General features: G+C 43.7%; 1 protein-coding gene across 5 annotated transcripts in view; it reads left to right on the forward strand.

Moving 5' to 3' along the window:
• Nucleotides 1–19,292, forward strand: part of Cald1 (caldesmon 1) — a 195,418-nt gene that overhangs the window by 167,247 nt on the left and 8,879 nt on the right. For all 5 annotated transcript variants that reach the window (XM_041675484.1, XM_041675486.1, XM_041675488.1 and 2 more), the window contains 7 exons: nt 492–637; nt 4,140–4,407; nt 7,619–7,759; nt 13,996–14,039; nt 14,138–14,216; nt 16,738–16,875; nt 17,948–18,043. In XM_041675484.1, coding sequence (XP_041531418.1) covers nt 492–637; nt 4,140–4,407; nt 7,619–7,759; nt 13,996–14,039; nt 14,138–14,216; nt 16,738–16,875; nt 17,948–18,043 — 912 coding nt within the window. The remainder of the gene's footprint in view (nt 1–491; nt 638–4,139; nt 4,408–7,618; nt 7,760–13,995; nt 14,040–14,137; nt 14,217–16,737; nt 16,876–17,947; nt 18,044–19,292) is intronic.

Genomic DNA, 19,292 nt, shown 5'->3' on the forward strand with positions numbered 1-19,292 from the left:
TGCACCCCCCAGAACGGGCAGATCTGCACCACCTGCTGGTTTTTCTCTTGTTTCCTCCTTCTTAGGCTCTTATCAAAGATGCTCCCTTTAGCCAAGAAGAAACTTGGCCAAGCTACACGGCCACTCTTCCATCAAAACCACACCTGTAATTTGTTCTTCTTAGTGGGACCTGCAAGCAACTACTCTTAGGTGGAATTCCTAGAACTTGGTGGTTTCCAAACATAATAACAATTCTGCTCCCCTAAATAAAAACCCAGTGAGGTCAGCGATGGATCTTAACTTCCTAAAACTAAGGTTCAGGTTTGGGCTCACAGGCCAAAGAACTATGGTTTTTTTCCTCTCCAATAATGTTCTTAGTTTCATTTCTACATCATGTTCTGGATGCTTGCTCTATGTCAAAAGACTTCTTTAAAAGTTGGGGCCTTGGTAATAGCCGAAACCTAGTAAGATGTTTATAGTTATCTATCTTCTTGATGTGTATCCTTGGTTAGATCAAAGATGAGAAGATTAAGAAGGACAAAGAACCCAAAGAAGAAGTCAAGAGCTTCTTGGATCGAAAGAAGGGATTTACAGATGTGAAGGCACAGAATGGAGAATTCATGACTCACAAGCTTAAACAAACCGAGAATGCTTTCAGGTAAGTCGTGATACTCAACAGTCGCTGTCTTCCCACATGTGGGAGGAGACTCGGTCTCCTTGTCCTGCACCTCCAGACAAAAAGGATCTGACCTGACAGCATTCTTCCCTTTGTCCTGAAGATATAGTCAGCAGGTCCTGTCTCCCTGTCACTAGCAGGAGACCAGAACTCATTGCTCAACCACAGCTTAATCCTCTTCTAGTTCTTCTTCTTTTATAACAGCAAGGCATATAATGCTTAGTGTCCATGTCTTGACAATATGCTCATGTGGTATCAGTGTACTAAGAAATACTATGACTGGGATTAATATCATTAGTTCATGCTTTGGATGGTCCAGATAACTTCCTACAAACCTTTCTCGGCACCATTTTTTTTTTTAAATATTTATTTATTTATTACGTATACAATATTCTGTCTGTGTGTATGCCTGCAGGCCAGAAGAGGGCACCAGACCCCATTACAGATGGTTGTGAGCCACCATGTGGTTGCTGGGAATTGAACTCAGGACCTTTGGAAGAGCAAGCAATGCTCTTAACCTCTGAGCCATCTCTCCAGCCCCCTCTTGGCACCATTTTTAAGAGTTCAGTTTTACAAAGGTTGTAAATCAGTGTTTCATGAAGCTTGGATTATTCTGTGATCCAAAACCTTGGGGCACATTAGGTTAAACCAAAGCACAGCCTTTCCCCATAGGACTGTAAGAGTCCTCTATGTAAATTTGCCTTCATTTCCCATTTTAGGAATATATATATATATATATATAAAAGTGAGAGAAACTAGTTACCACAATGTAATTTATTTTTGTCCATGTCTGCTAGGAGTTGATGCCCATACGAGTAGAGAATGTTGTGCTCCATATACAGGGAGGAGAACAGTAAGAGCCTTTAACTAGATGCTTACTTACCAACTGAGCTAAAAGCAAGCTGCTATGTTCTTCATGGGCAAAAGCCTGTTATCAGATGTGCCTTAAGCCCAAAAAAGCCAAAGATAGGGCAGAACTTTCTGGAGGGTATTTCCATATACCACCCTGGTACTACAAGCTTACCAGCATGTTTAAGCAGAGGCAGTATAGCCAAGGTCTTAATCTCATTTTGGTAAAAGTTGACTTGTTTTTTTCATTTTTAAGGTTAGAATTTTTTTAATTCAAGTATTAGTAACATTTATTCCAGATATTTTTCTATGTATATAATACTCAAGATAGCTCACACACACAGGATCATACAATATACATATGAGTGAATGCGATCAGAGGTGCATATTTTACAGTGGTCCTGTACCATGCACGACAGTGCTGAGGAGCCAGCTTTCTAACGCCAGCTAAACCCAAGCCTGCACTTAGTGACTGTTGAACTGGAGCCTCACGCCCAATGCTTTGGTTACACAAAATAAAGACTTAGCGACACCTAGTGGATCCCAGAGGAGGTTCCATAGGCCTGTCCTCTTGTCCACACCGACTACTTTCCAAAAACGCAAAGACCTTCACATGAAGAGCAATGGAAGGGTGGAAGAAATCCTTGAACCTCGTGCAAGTTCAAAATGAGAGCTCACCTCTGACCATCAAGAACCTGTTATGCTTTATCATCTCAGCCCATAGTAACAAATTTATACCATGACCCTGCCCTTCCAACATACATGTTTACAGCTAAAACAAGTTGCACACGGTACTGTCTTTACCTCTACACCTTATTCACTATTTAAAATGTTGAGACCACTTTACTAAACTGATTTTTTTAAACCTGAAGCTTGAGAAACATTGACTCAGAGGAAACAGTATATTCTGCACTGCCTCTGTGTTCAAAAGCAAGAGGTGTATAAAATAAGATCAGTATTGTGCACTGCGTGTCATCAACCACGCCCTGTTTCATTCATTCTCTTGTTCCGTAGCTGGAAGCGTTGTGCCATCCCTGACACAGAATAAATATTAAACAGTGTGATTCATTGTTCCTGAGACAAAGGGGTTGGGTTTGGATCTCGTTAGTAATGACCTCACTGTACATTAGTAAGTATTTGAACAAAAGCAGTTCCACATCTCTGTCTTGCAGTCAAAGCCTTCAAGGGAACCACTAGATTCCCTTCCAGTCCAGTTCAGGGACGACCCAGCTTGTGTGACTTCACTAGTAAAGGCAGAGTATGCTCTGTTGGTCCTCACCAGACAGCCATCTTGTTTTTGAGGCAGGGTCTCTCACTGATCGGGAGTAGGCGGGGCTGGCTTTCCAGGCTGTGTAGCTTTGCTTCTCATCACACCCAGCTTTTGTACATGGGTCCTCCTGTTTGCACAGCAGCTTGACCGACTGAGCCACCTCCCTAGCCCTCAACTCCTTTCTACAGCTTGGACAAATTGTTTATCTCTCTCACCTTATTCATAAAATTCCTATTTTATGAATGGCCCAGATGTTATGACTATGAAAGGAGATGATACATTTGAAAACATTTATAAGATATAATGACTGACCCCTTTGATCTCCGGTAACCGCCCTAATCACGCCACATCTGTAATAATTTAGAGTTTTAAATCCTGACAAAGGATACTCCAGATGTATTGGGGTTGGAGAGGGTAGAAATAAACTCTTTGGATAAGAAAAATGTCCCAGAAGCTCTATCAAAACAGATATACCTTAGTGGATTTAACTCCCCCATGAAACAATAAGGCCCAAATAATGGTAAACACCTACAATCCCAGCATTTAGGAGGCTGAGGGAGAGGGATTATGAGTTTGAGCTAGGGGCCACCTGTAGAGAGATCCTGTCTCAAAAACAAACAAACAAACTACAGTTTGATCGTGTTGACTGCATTCCCGAGGGCCTGTAGCAGCTCTCCACTCCATAACCCTTTCATGCTGAGGAACTGAGACTGCACACTCACACACAGCTCCTCCTTGGCTACCTCCTACGCCCCAGAGAACCACCACTCTCTGTTTCTACGAATCTGATATTGCTATAGATTCTTCATACAAGTGGAATTTTGAGGTATTTGTCCTTTTCTAACTAACTTGTCTCATTCAGCAGAATAGTTTCAAGTTCACCCACATTGTAGCATGTGTCGGTATTTCTTTCAGAGGCTGAACAGTAAGCATTGCATGGCGAGGATGTACCACATTTTACTAATCCATTCATCCTACATTGGACTCAGGTTGCTCCTACTTCCTGGCTCTTGTGAATAATGTTGTTACGAATATAGGAGCTCCACCATCTCAAGACCTTGCCTTCAATTCTTCTGCCTATGTGCCAAGTGATCTATATGGATCATATACAAAATAGTATTATTTTCAGGGTTGCCCGGGAATGGGATGTTTTGCCCACATTCGGTGCACCATTTTTACTTTGCTGTAGCAGTAGAGGCCCTCGTGCAGTCCTTATTTTCCATGTAGATCCCCACAACCAACCCCAGGGCTGGTGTGAGGATCAGGCGCCTGGGTCTACAGTGTCCACAGTCAGACACTGTCCTCCTTCCAATGTGGGCTGCAAGACAGAACCAGGTAACTGCTTTTTCTTTCCTCCTCCCTCAGCCCCAGTCGCCCCGGAGGAGGCCGGGCCGGTGGGGACAAGGAAGCCGAAGGGGCCCCACAAGTGGAAGCCGGGAAGAGGCTGGAGGAGCTGCGCCGGCGCCGTGGGGAGACTGAGAGCGAAGAGTTTGAAAAACTCAAACAAAAGCAACAGGAGGCAGCCTTGGAGCTGGAAGAGCTGAAGAAAAAGAGGGAAGAGAGGAGGAAGGTCCTGGAGGAAGAGGAGCAGAAAAGGAAACAGGAGGAGGCTGAACGAAAAGCTAGAGAAGAGGTAAGGGCTGCCTGGCCCAGCCAGGGAAACTCAGAGATCCCTAAACCCTTACGTGGGTGGCCCATGATCTTGTAGCCCAGAGGAACAGTCCCTTGTAGTCCCCTGCTGCTCTTCTGAGAGTGCGCTCTTGAATATATAGTGTGTCAATCACAAACCTGGTAGCTCAGTCAAGTAGAGCGCTTGCTAGGCATGCACAAAGCCCTAGATTCTATCCATAGTGGTACATACACCCTTGTAATCCTAGCACTCAGAAGGTGGAGGAGAGTCAGAAGTCCTCCATCACTACTTATCAAGTTCGAAGCTAGCCTAGGTTATAGGAGAGACCCTATCTCACAATAACAATAACGATCATTTATTATGATGATAAACTTGCATGTCTCTGAACCCTGGGTACTTGCGTCCCCATTTTCTAGATGAAGAAATTGAGGCACAGAGGAGTTTATATACTTTTCCCACTGAGCCTATTGTCTTATATAGCTTCTCAGTGAAGAACAACAGGGACTCTGAGAGAAGAGAGGTCTGCCACCTACCACAGAACCAAGCTCCAAGCTGGGAAGCAGAGTGGGTGTGGTGGGTTCATGCCTGCCATCTTTTTGCTGGGAAGGCTGAGGCACTAGTTTCCTGAGTTCAAGGCCAGTCTAGACTCTACAGTAAGTTTCAGTCCAATCCCGGGTTACATCGAGAAATTCTCCTTGCAAACAAAATAAAAAGAGAAAGAAAAGAAAAACACAGTTATTACATGATATCTAATATTTGGGGAGGCTTTGCAGAGATGTTACTATTATCACTGATGTGTATGATATGCATGCGTGGCAGTGTATTGTGTGTGGTAGTCAGAGGACAGCTTTGTGGAGTTGATTTTTCTCCTTGCACGTTTTACATGAGTTCCAAGGGTCAGACTCAGGTCTCCAGGCTTCTGCCACAGCCTGGTATTTGCTGAGCCGTCTCCCTGACCCCCGAATTTCTCCAAGATTAGAATGTACAGAGGCTAGGACGATATCTGCTTTGTCCACTACTTTATACCAGCACCCAACCCTGGGCTTCCGCGGCACCGGAGCCCTGCCACTATTAGCAATGCACCCAACCCAGGGCTTCCGTGGCACCGGAGCCCTGATACTGTTGCAATACACCCAACCCTGGGCTTCCGCTGCACTGGAGCCCTGCTACTGTTAGCAAGGCAGCCAACCCTGGGCTTCCACGGACCCCTGCCACTGTTAGCAATGCATTTGTTTCATTCTTCACACAGAGCAGATCGGGTTACAAGGAGGGAAACTTGACCTGAGCACATGAAAAACCAGCTAAGTCAGCTACAACTTAGATGACTATAGTTTACAGGGTGCATTCTTTTCTTCCATCCTGGGGCGCTTTCTTACTTTATGGGGAAAGAAACAAGGAATTGAATAGTAAGAGTGACCTGGTTGAAGATGCGTGAAGGATAAGTGATGATATAAGCGTGGGCACCCTGCTTTTCCAACTCCTGAGCCTAGAACTTTCCAGGTCCCAAGCTCCTAGCCCCTCAAAATACTTGAAAAGATTTTCACTGATTTTTCTGACGTGGATGTTATACAGTTTCCTAAGTCGGGTGGGAAGATTGGAAGAAACTATTCCAGTGTCTCTTCCAACTCCGGCTTCCAATCAGGCCATGACCTCTAGCTGGAAAGTGATTGCGAGGGCGGAAGTTTGTAATCTGACGGACCTGACTCTGCCTGATTGCGAGGGCGGAAGTTTGTAATCTGACGGACCTGACTCTGCCACTTACAAGCTGGGACCTTGGGACAGCACTGAGCCACCCTGTCTTATTTTCCTCATCCGTGAAATAGTACCTACTTTGCAGGATTTTTCTGAGGACTAAGTAGATGGCTGTATTCGCAGTGGCTGACACATTGCAAGCAGTCAAAGGAGGAACTGCCATATGGCATTGCTGACAAGGGGATGTCAGGACGGAAGCAGTGGGTTGTATCTAGAGAGGTTTGGGGGTCCATCCTTCCACCAAGCCCAGAACCCTCTTACTTCATCCTTTGGCCCTTTGGAACAGCTAATGATACGATATAAGGGATGTTTTATTCTGATATGTGTGTGCGTATGTGTGTCTTTGCTTGTGTGTAAGTGTTCATGTGTATCTGTGTGAACGTGTGTGTGTGTGTGTGTAAGCCAGAGGTCAAATTTGACTATTGTTTCTCAGGCATCAGCTACTATTTCTTTTATTTTATTTATGGTTTGGAGACAGAGTTTCTAACTAAATAGGGACCCCAGGGGTCCACCTGTTTCTGCCTTCCTGGTAAAGGGTTACAAATGTGAACTACCGTATATGGGTAATTTTGAGGATTGAACTCAGTCCTTATACTTATATAGCACGTATTTTTCCTACAGAGCTACTTCATCCATTCTGTTTGTTTTGTTGTCTCCCGTCTGTCTCTCTCTGTTTCTCTCTTCTCCCCTTTTCTTTCTTTCTTTCTTTCTTTCTTTCTTTCTTTCTTCTTTATTTTAAGAAAGGCTCTCACGTGTTACACATTGACCTTGAACTTGCTATGTGGCTGAGGCTAACCTTGAACTCCTGATCCTCCTGCTCCTACCTTCCAAGTATAGCCCTGTAGGCCTATACCACTACACCCAGTTAATCGCCCAGTCTGAAACAGTCTTTCAGAAAATCACTCTTAAAGAACAGAGGCGACTTGATCAGAACCCTGAGCTTTAGCCTGATAGAAGACAGGGTGCTCTCTAGATCGGGGCAAAAGCACAGAGGGTTAATGAGATCGTCCGTAGCCTTCCCACTGAGGAACAATATCAGCATCCTCTCAGGTTGTCACACCGCCTAAAATAATGTCTTCAGTTGAGTCAGGGACTGCCACAAAATCATCTCAACCTATGGAACTCACTCAATTTGTCAAGCTTGGTGCTGTAGATCTGTAACACTTTCTGCACAAAGGATTCCACCTTGACAGCCCTTCCTGGAGGCAGGTAGAGGAAGCCTTCATAGTCACTTCCATATTCAGAAGTGGAAGGCTGTTGCTAAGTGGCCTACAAGGTGGTGATGGTAACAGATCAGCTTTCGGGAAGCCTTGTTGAGTAGGATGGCAGTCTAAACATTTCAGACGCATCTTTTCTAAATTAGTTGTCAGGATATTCGGTGACTGCTGTGGCTCTGTTTTATAAATGAGGAAACTGAGGCACTTGAAGCAGATGATGTGACATGCTTGCTATTTTCTCTCAGGAAGAGAAGAGGAGGCTAAAGGAAGAGATTGAAAAGAGAAGGGCAGAAGCTGCTGAGAAACGCCAGAAGATACCGGAAGATGGCTCGTCCGAGGACAAGAAGCCATTCAAGTGTTTCACCCCCAAAGGCTCATCTCTCAAGGTATGTTTCTCCCAGAAATTCTTATAAAACTTCTCTTCCAGTATCATAGAAATGCGATTGGAGCCGCTTCGTTTTTTTCATCATCCAAGAATTTCTCTGCTTCATTTAAATCTTTGCTGTGCTGTGTTAATATGTTTAGGCTACAATATCAAATCATCTTTGACTTGGTTGTCGAGGTCTAGCCTCGGCATAAATTATCTCTCGGACCAGTGCAGAGGTGTGGGAATAATTGAGGCACAGTTCACACAGCGATATCAGAAGGGAGCCTCGGGGTTCATTTAAATCCTGAAGATCACTCACATTTATTATCCAAACAGCTTTTCTATCAAAGGTAAACTGAAGGGGAAGTACATTAGCATTCTGTTTCGGGGTAGCAGGACTTAGGTCAGGTCCGCAACTATGGCTGCTCTGTCATGCAGACTGAATTAACACCTCTTCCCCACTTGGTAACTTATAAACAGCAGAAATTTATTGCCCACAGTTCTGGAGGCTGAAAAGTCCAAGATCAAGGCACGAGAAAATTCAGTGTCTGGTTCTTTGTAGATGACACTTTCTTGCTATTCTCATATATGTTGAAATACGGAGCGGCGGGCTGTGTCCCGCCACCCAGCTAGCTTTACCCGAAATAATTACACGGAAACTGTATTCTTTTAAACATTGCCTGACCCATTAGTTTCAGTTTCTTATTGGCTAGCTTTTACATATTGATCTAACCCATTTCTATTAATCTGTGTAGCCCACGAGCTGGCTTACCAGGAATGATCTTAACCTGCGTCTGTCTGGAGTGGGAGAATCATGGCGACTCCCTGACTCAGCTTCTTTCTCCCAGCATTCCGTTCTGTTTACTCCGCCTACCTAAGGGTTGGCCTATCAAATGGGTCTAGGCAGTTTCTTTATTAATAAGAAATCACTCCCACATCACATATAGTGGAAGGGAAAAGAAGGGACAAGCAAGCTCCCTCTGGCCTCTTTAAGAAGCTCATTAATCCCATTCATGAAGAGTCCACCCAAAGGCCCCACCTTTTAGATAGCACATTGGGGATTAGACAGCACCATATGAATTTTAGAGGGCTACAAACATTTGAACGCTGACTCTTTCAGCTACTTCTTATGTTAATTTTGGGATTACTAAAAGCAAAACAACTGGAATTAGTCCAGGTGCAAACTGCAAAGCTATTCCTGTAGGAGATGAGATGCAACTTAGATAAGGTCCTTTTCCAGGAGCGTTAGGTTAATATTGCCTTCATGGAGCAGACCTCCTGACTCTGAAGTTAAGAAGTCAAGAAGTTCTTGTCCAGAAGAAAAGAAGGAGTAAAACAAGGACTGGTCAGGGAGACTGTGGGCTGGTTGAGATGTGTGTTGTGGGGGAAGGCAGCAGACTCGATTGGTCATTTATTACCAAGTCTCTCTTTTGCTTTGAGCACTCAGCATGGTACCTTATGTATGGAAGGTATCTGATAAATATTTACAGAGGAATCCTGAGTGAGTGAGTGAGTGAGTGAGTGAGTGAGTGAGTGAGTGATGGCTCAGAGAACCTTCAACATCCCTAGCCTGTCTTCATCTACCATTAGCCTAACTAGACTAGAACCATCAATAATGGTCAACGCCAGTGTCAAATCTCAACTAGGCTCCCGTGTGAAAAGGACCAAAAGCCAGTCACCTCCACTTTACAGTTGTTACCTATTTGTCAGAATGTTTGTGTTTGTGGGGAGAACACATGCATGTGGGGATGTGTATGCATAGATGTCCATGCGTGTAGAAGCCAGAGGTCAACTTCAAGTGTTGTTCCTCAGAAGCCACCTGCCTTCATTGTTTTGAGTCAGATTCTCCTCTTAGCCTGGAACTACCTGTCTCCAGGTCCTCGGAGCTGTAATTACAAGCACATGCAACCCCAGCTGGCTTTTTACATTGGAACCTGGGGTTTGAACTGAGGTCCTCATGCTTCTGGGAAACACGCTTTACCAAATGAGCTGTTTCAGGAGCCCTCAGCATTCAAATAATCTCACTTAGTCTTTATGATAGTGTGAATGCTAGTCACAGGTTTGTTGGTTGGTTGGTTTGTAGACCGTGTCTCACGATGTAGTCCTGACTGTCCTAGAACTTGTTATGTAGACCAACCTGGTCTCAAATTCACAGAAACCCATTGGCCTCTGCCTCCTAAGTGCTGGGATTAAAGGCATGTACCACCATGCCCAGCTTGGTTACAGTTATATTTCCCAAAGTACCATTGTGAACTGGGTAATAACAATTTGGCCAGTCATAGTCCAGATGCACAATACTGGTACATAATAATGACATGGTCGCCGCCCTTATTACTTCAGTAAGTGTCTCAGTTTCTGTCAGTAGGGTCAAAGCATGATGTTCACACAGCAAAATCATCCAATGGACAACGTGTTTCTCAAAACAACGTATCCTTGTTGCAGGAAATCCATGACTTTTGTACTTGACCATTCATCTCAGGGTCTGCTGTGGGAAAATCCAAGACTTACTCTTTTTAAAAAAAAATCAATTTGGCTTATACTTCATTGTTTATCATTGAAGATAGTCAGGACAGGAACTCACACGGGGCAGGAACCTGATGCAGAGGCCATGGAGGGATGCTGCTTATCAACTTGCTCCTCATGGTTTGCTCAGCTTGCTTTCTTATAGAGCCCAGGACCACCAGCCCAGGGACGGTGCCACCCACAATGGACTGACCCTTACCTCATCAACTGCTAGTTAGGAAAATGTCCTACAGGCTTGCCTACAGCCCAATCTTATGGAGGCATTTTCTTAGCTGAGGCTCCTTCCTCCCCATGACTATAGCTTGTGTCAAGTTGGCATAAAACTAACCAGCACACCAATATAAGCAACTGGGAATTTATTTTTAAATATCTATATTTATAATGTAATTAATCTGTGCTACATACCGTGAGAAAGAAAAGTGCAAAGTAAGTTTGCTGCCCCTGTATGGGAATATAGCTGACGGTCTCACAGGAAATGATTCAGGACTCACAAAGGGAGCAACATCCCAGCCAGTGAGCCCTCAGAGCACAGCACAATAAGGCCTACAGTAGGCCAGCTCCATCTCTGAACACTGAAATTTGAATTTCATATAATTATGTCATGAAATGTTTTTTTTCAACCCTTAATGATGTAAATTTTTGTTAAAAGTGGGGGCTGGAGAGATAGCCAGGAGTTAAGAACACTTGTTACTCTTGCAGAGGACCTGGGTTTAGGTCCTAGCACCCACTCAGCAGCCAGAAACCATCTGTAACTCCAGTTCCAGAGGACCTAACATGTCTTCTGGTCTCCATGGGCAATGAATGCAGACATACATACATGCAAAACACCCATACATATAAAAAAATATTTTAAAAACTAAATCTCACAAATAAAGAGTACTTAAGGCTGGTCGTAGTAACACTGTTATTCCAGCACTGGAAGGCTAACACAAGGGGATCATCAGTTCAAGGCCAGCCAGCCTGGATACCTACCTAGTGAGTTCTTGGGCAACCAGAGGTACAGAATAAAACCATGTCTCAAACAAATGCAAAACCATAAAAAATGTTTTCATTTGGTTGTTTGGGACCATCATGGTGAACAGTGCTGACCACGGCTTGAAAATCACCGGTATAGAAAAAGGAGCAGAAAGACAAAAGCGAAAGGAACAAAAACAGCCATCAACCAACCAATAAGAAAAAAAACTTCCCTCTACTTTGGCTATCTCTGCCAGAGTGCAGCCTGTCCCCAGTTCAGCTCTTTTATTAATGGATCAACAAATAGTCAAAGAAAACAATGTTCTCCCTTCCTTCCTTAAAGTCTCTCCCAAGCTGAGCCTTCCTTGAACCGTCCTGATAATGTGAGGGCAGTCTTCACTGAGACTAGATCCTATCTACCCTGAGTGCTGGAGAACCTGGGGCTTCCTCCCCCCAGCAGTCTTTAATCATCATCTCCTTTCTACCCAGCCCCTCGGCTTCCTCATTTCTCAAGTCCACCCTTCTATTTTCCTCAGGCCTTCCTAGGAAGCCCCCTCTGTCTTCTCTCTTACAGAACTACACAAGTCAATAGTCATTTAGTCAGTGCATAGAAAGGACTAGAGCATTTTTAATTTATACATAATAGAGATGAGCATTCAGGAATACACCATGTGCCCCTTGTCTTGATGGCATGTTTCTTAGAGAGTTTTCTGAGATTTTCCTAAATGCAGTTTATCCTATAATGGAATTCCAGTAGCTAGCGAGGCTGCAGCTTCAGTTATAAGCCCTCTGACACACAGGTGCTATTGTGTAGTGCCCACAGGAGGGGTACATCTGAATCTTGACCTCAAAATAGTACTAAATGGTATATTTTGTGTATTGCTTATGATCTCTACAGTCTGGGCAGTTCTATGAGTTCTCATTGCTTGATTATGGTAACAATGAATGATAATATAAGCAGAGAATAAATTTTACATAGAGTAAATCTAAAGGTCTCTGATGTTGTTTGTTGTAGTTTGTTGATGGAGATGTGGAATGTGAAGTAAAGAAAATACACAAACTAACGTCTAAAACCAGCAGTATTATCTCTTCCCTGAGTCTGTTGAGACCGTACTGTTGCCTCCTGTCATCAGGGGCAGCCAGCTTCCCTCCTTAAATTCCTTCAATGCTGTGCAGTATTTAATTCATGAACTCCACACAAACTGGTAATTTAAAGCAGATAGTTAAGGCATTTCCCAGCAGAAGTCAGTAAGCGGAGGGTGAGTCCTAACTAGATTAGAAAATGAGGTCAAGCTGAATTAACTACTCAGGAGGAACGGGAGTGTGACAGCTGAGGTGAGCGGGACAACCTGAGTCAGTAAGATGCTGGCAGAGCCACACACACACAACACAAGTCTCATTTCTCCTTGGTACTGCACTGCAGTGTGCTCCCCACTGCCCTCGGCATCCCTTGTCTCTAAGTATTTGACTTGTTAAAAAAAAAAAAAAACATTCCCCTCTAGTTCATGTATGCCTCCCCTCACTTTCATAAGTTCACTGGGGAAACTATAAACTACAAAACTCAGTTTAAATATCAGAATTTCTGAAAAGGCTTCTCTCCCCAGCCCCCACTTTGTCTTATAGATGTGGCATCGTGTTCCCATCTTTAATTTGGCACCCACCACTGACATTTAAATGTTTTGTTTCTATGTTCTCCTAATCTACTAAGTGTGTTTTCTCCTTAAAGGACCTTTTGTCCCCCTAGTCTGCCAAGGAACACACATGCTGAAAGACTCCATAGCTGATCCTGTCCGGGAATCTACTGTAGTGACCTGACCTAGGTTGACAGACTTAAATGATGCCTTCTCTCAATCAGTTTGGGTGAATAAAACAGATTACTGTAGACTGGGCAGTTATCATTGCCAGGTGTGATGGTGCATGCCTGTCAATCCAGCACTTAGGGTACTGAGGCAAGACGATCAAGAATTCCAGGACAGTCTACACTACACAGTAGGACCCAAGCAGCTAATCCGAGTAGACATCTGTTTTCCACAATTTTGGATCCTGGGAAGTGCAAGGTCATCAGTATGCCAGCCCTGCTGATTCTGGAAAAGGTTCTCCCCCTCCTTCACAAATGGGCACGTTCTTGCTGTCTCCTCCTATGACAGAGAACATGGCAATAGGCAAGCTCTCTTGTCTTTTTCATCAGTGCACTAATGCCATTCCCGAGAACTCCACCCTCCTGACACAATTAGCTTCCAAAGGACCCATCCCAAAAGCCATTACAGGTGATAGAGATTTAAGTATATGAATAATTAATATGGCATTGATCTGTGTTATGTATGGTGGTTTCTTGTTTCCAAAACTCAGTATCTCCCCCCAGCCCCTCTCTCTCTGTATTCTTTATCCTCTCCCAGTCCTCCTTTCACTTCCTCAGTGCCAAATACATCATTCCTACTTTTCTCCCCATCTGGGCTGCTGTGCACATCACTGGAGTGCCTTCACATGCTCTGTGGTGTTTTTCATTTACCAGGTTCAGGAATGGGAGTGGTGTGGCTAAAGGGCACTGTGGGTAAGCTACAGGCCATCAAGTAGGACCACAGGAGAGACTTGTGCCACTCTGGATCTGCCTTGCCTTCCAGAAGTGCTCACAAGGTATTTCAAAGGCACATCGGTGCAGATTCTATTCGGTCGTGTCTCAGTCTGTCAGGCTTCAGAGCATCCCAGTGTTAGGGCTTTGCACATAATTTTCCTTGTGCATATTCACACAGCTTCTTCTCTTCTTTTTTTTATTTCCAGATAGAGGAACGAGCAGAGTTTTTGAATAAGTCAGCGCAGAAAAGGTAACTATAATTGACTGTTCAGTTGAGACTCATCAGCTGTGACACACACGGAGAGATGTCCTTTGACTCATGTTTTCATGTCCGTGTTTACTTGGCAGTGGTGTCAAATCGACGCATCAAGCAGCAGTAGTCTCCAAGATTGACAGCAGGCTGGAGCAGTATACCAACGCAATCGAGGTGAGCGCTGTTCCCTGGTCACAATCCCATCAAACAGAAACAGGCTGGGATTACATATGTGGTCGCAGAAACTTCAGGGTGATGAATGAGTCTGGCACCCTGATAATAGTACAATATTAATAATGATCTCCGTAACTAGCTATGAAGAAATACAGTAAGAAAGATGTATTAGAGACTTTTGAGTAGGTTGTTTTTAACACTTGTAGTCTGATTTTTCTTTGTGTATGAATGTTTTGCCTGAATGTACGTATGTGCGCCCTTGGAACTGAAGTTATAGTTGTGAGCCACCGTGTGGATGCTGGGAACTGAATCTGGGTCCTCTGCCAGAGCAGCGAGTGTTCTAAATCACTAAGCCTTCTCTCTAGTCGCTAATGGATAGATTGACGGATATATGCATCATAGGTAGTCACAAGTACATCTTGAATTTTGTTTGCGGAAACGTCCTACTAATAAATATGGTAGCATGAAATAACAGCAAGATGAGAACCAACCTGTGTTCATCATCATCCATTTTACTGGTTGGTTAGTAGTAAAAAGATCATAGTTTTATGTTGTTACCAACTTTCTTTTTACTGTTCAGTTGACTTGGGAATTTGATTTTGTTTGGAAGTAATGTGTCTTTCTCATCCGAAGCACTAAAAGATTAACATCACTGATCAAGATGTGATGCTTTTATGTTCTTTGTGTAGACTTGAGCAACAGCTTTAACCTTCTGTATCAGAGCATCTTCAGTGAAGTAAATTGTTTGGGTTCACTTTCTTTTTCTCCTCTCCTTTGTACTCAGAGTAGAGATGCCTAGAATGTAGTTCACAAATGACATGAGAGATTGAGAGGGGAATCTTATGATTTATTAAATACTTAGTGAAGTACCAATGCCCATTTTATTCACAAGACTGGTGTCCACTAAAACATGACAAACTGTGCACAGTTAATTTCTCTGGTTAGATCGGTCCTAGCACCGACGAATGAAGCCAAGACTGTGCCCTCAGACTGGGCACAGGCACATTTTTGTATACCACTGAAGATGTAACTCATCCCTACTAAACCACCAGTCACAGATCAGGTCTGATAGAGAAGCCATCTGGGCTTGTCTTTGTCTACAGCTGGGAAAGTTTCTCAAAGACGTGCCCTTCTTACTTGTCTCCTTTGTTCTTTCCAGTATATTTTCTATGCTGTCCTGCCTCAGCCTTTCAGTCTTGAAGAACTTCCCCACTTTGGGGCATCTACATATGCTGTTTTTCTGCATAGAATGAAGGCCTCCTCCTATTCCTTTTCCTACTTCTGAGTCTCTGGTAAAATCTGTTTATGTGTTCTCTTCTGAGATAAATCACAATCCATTATTTTCATAGTGTTTATTACAATGCAAAATAAGTACTAACAGGCTACTGACATTTATCCTATTGAAATATAAGCTTACTGTGGTTTATGGAACAAACTGGCTTGCTTTGACAAACTCTACCAAAGTTAGCGTGCATAGTAGGTGCTAAAAGCTTTCTGCTGGGAGATGTTCAGTAGGTCGTGTAATCACATAGGACTTCCTTGTAATTTGAAGACTGGAGTTCAGACCCCCAGCACCCATGTAAAAGCTGAAGGCACGGAAGCCTGCATTTGGGAGGCAGAGACAAGGAATCCCTGGAGCAAGCTGCCTAGCTAGACTAGCAGAACCAGTGAACTGCAGGGCCAGTGAGAGAGCCTGCCTCAGTGTAGAAAGTGAAGGGCAATCAAGGGAGACACTGGGCATCAACCCCTGGTTTCCACGTGTTCTCTCTCTCTCTCTCTCTCTCTCTCTCTCTCTCACACACACACACACACACACAAACACATATGCATAGCACACACGCATACACGTTTAAAAACAAAGCAGAACAAATGCCTATCTACTGGAGAAGCTTGGGAACTAGTTTACTCAGCAACTGCACAAGCAAAAAGAGCCTACGGTTGAGCCCTAGGAGCCACATAAAAACCGCCAGGTGTGGCTGCACACGTTATAATCCAGTGCTGAGGAGTTAGAGACAAGAAGGTTCTTGGGGGTTACTGGCCGGGCATCCTAGCTAAATCCATGAACCACCCGTCCCCTCAAAAAAAAAAAGGCCCCTAAGGAATAGCACCTGAGAATGAGCTTTGGTCTCCTACACACACACACACACACACACACACACACACAAACACCTGGCTTCCACATACATTCATACATACACACAAACCATGCAAACACACATGCACATTAAAAGCGAAAACACCAGAAAATAATTGGCTGAGGAAATGGAGTCCTCTTTCTCCTGAATGATAGAGTCCTAAAAAGCACGTTTCTTTTCTGGAAGATCTTCTGCTCCAGCTCTGATGGTTTATGTGAAGAATCACAACATCGCAATGGAGCTGTACAACAGAAACCACGAATCCCTTTCGATAGAAGTGCATACCACAATATTTTTAGTTGATGGTGCTGAGTAAGACCAGCTCGCTCTGATTTTATGAGGACAAACTTCTCAACACTGTCTTAAAGCGTCTTTGCACATTTCAGGGAACAAAGGCTTCCAAACCTCCTAAGCCTGCAGCCTCGGATCTCCCTGTCCCTGCTGAAGGGGTCCGCAACATCAAGAGCATGTGGGAGAGAGGGAATGTGTTCTCCTCCCCCTCTGCCTCGGGAACACCAAATAAGGTATGAGCATGCATCTCATATCTCAAGTTTTGAAAAGTGGATTTTCCCCATTTACATTAGGAATGGCCTTCATTCACAACAAATGCAATGAGGAATGTACAACCTGCACTTTGATTTGCCAAAAAGGGGGGGGGGGCAAAATAAAGCAAGCTCATAAAGATTGTATTCATGGGCTAGCCTCTGTACTCAGCGGTGGCCATGGACCACTAAATAAAGTGCTTGCATTTAATTATCAGTCATTAGGGTTAGGATGGGACGAGGAGACATGGAATAAAAGCTGATATTTCTTTTTTTAAAGACTTATTTTTATTATATGTGTATAAATAAATATATATACATATATATATATATATGCACTATGTGTATGCCAAGTGTCTGCAGAGGTCAGAAGAGATCATAGAATCCTCTAGAACTGGAGTTACAAACGGTTGGGAGCCACTGTGTGGGTGCTGGGAATCGAGCCCAGGTCCTCTGGAAAAGCAGCCCATGCTCTTAACCACGGAGCCATCTCTCCAGCCCCTGATATACTTTTTAAAGGGACAGAATCAATACAATAAATATGCATTATTATAAAGGAGAATGTATTGCATTGGCTTATATGGTGGAAGCTGGGTCAGCAGTGGCTTGCTGGAGAGACTGAAAACCCACTGAAGGGGGCTGCTGAGCCCACAGTACTGGGTGCTTCAGCAGTCCTGATTTAGTGATGAAGACCTGGAGGATACCGGGAGAGCTACTGGGCTTTAGTCCACATTGGAAGGGTGAAAAAACTGGGTTCTTATGTCAGCAAAGGAAGGCTGGCTACTGAAACAACAAGACAGATGCAGCCCCCAAGCAAGGTGTGAAGCACACAGGCAGAGCAGCCCCTCTTCACAGCTGGCCACGGCCAGAAGGTGCTGCCGCCTCTGGGGAAGGGGCAGGGAGTGTCTTCCTCCATCTTCTCTAGCTAATCCTTCAGTCAGCCTGGTACTCAAGATCAACAATTGCCGATTTAAGGATACCTTGAAGTGTGTAAGATTTCCTGGGTAAAGGTACCTTTTCTTCTTTAGTATTTGGGGTGACTGGCTTTTTGCAGGAAACCGCTGGCCTGAAGGTGGGAGTTTCCAGCCGCATCAATGAATGGCTAACTAAATCACCAGACGGCAACAAGTCACCTGCTCCAAAGCCTTCTGTAAGTAGCTCAGGGAGATCTGAGTTTCTCAGATCTTACAACTTACACATAAGAATAAAAGAGCAGTTGGCTCACCTGCCTAGGAAGGATGGTTTTCCTGTCCTCTGCTGTCGCTTCTGGGTGGCTCACTGCTGGGTGGCACACTGGTGAGTGGTACCCTGTTGGGCGGCACACTGGTGGGGGGCACACTGGTGGGGGCACACTGCTGGGTGTGCACACTGCTGGGTGTGCACACTGGTGAGTGGCACACTGCTGGGGGGCACACTGCTGGGTGTGCAGACACAGAGTGGCCTGAGCAGCTGCACCATGATTCAGGGTAAAGCACAGCCTCTGCTGGAGTGGGGGAAGGGGGCTTAGTCGTGGCACACGATGCTGGGGCCGTTCAACTAAGACCCTCTGCATTTCTCTCTGTTTTCCTTTATTTACTTATCTGTTTATTTGGCTTCTATTCTATTAACCACACACAGGAATTTGAAAGCAAAATGCCATGTTTCTCAGGCTACTTATTTATTACAAGCATTCCAAAACTTATTCCCAAAAGATTGTGTATTTTGATTGTTTTCAAGCCATGTTTTTTTAATTTTACCTAATTTCTATAACTTAACACAAAATAGTTATTTGTAGCTATTTAAATAATTGCTATTATACATATAATTAATATAAATTGAATAATGTGTTATCAACACCTGAAAAGGAAAACCATAAAGAAAAACCCTGAAACTAGAAAACTGGAATACTCCCCCTGCAAAATCACAAAAAATGGCTATGAATATTATTTTAGACTACTAAAACTTTTCTTATTTACTAAGTGTAAGCTAGTTATACAAATATTCCTTTAACTCACTCACTATGTAATTGCCTTACAGTTGTTCTTAAAATAAACCATTCACATTCTCCATTCAGCCTTCTCTGCTAAGCTGATTTTGCAGTTTTATTGGTATCAAAGGAGCAGAAAAGGAACTACCATAACTACATTCATTGTTATTTAATTTATTTATCTTTTATTTTTTTGTGGGTTTTTGCTATAACATAACCCTGGCTGTCCTGGAACTCACCATGTAGACCAGGCTGGCATCAAACATAACCTTCATTCTTTAAGAAGAAAAACATCCCAGATCCCATATTTTTAAAGTGTTAAGCTTCTGCAGCGATATCCTAGCACTTCCCAAATTATAAAGGAGAAATGAAAATGTTTGTGTTCCCTTCTTGGGAGCAAAACATTAAGCTTTTTAGTTAATGTTCTGCCCAA

This window comes from Microtus oregoni, unplaced genomic scaffold (assembly GCF_018167655.1).
Source record: "Microtus oregoni isolate MIOR12 unplaced genomic scaffold, Mior012 000026F_ref0000081, whole genome shotgun sequence".
NCBI classification, from domain to species: Eukaryota; Metazoa; Chordata; class Mammalia; order Rodentia; family Cricetidae; genus Microtus; species Microtus oregoni.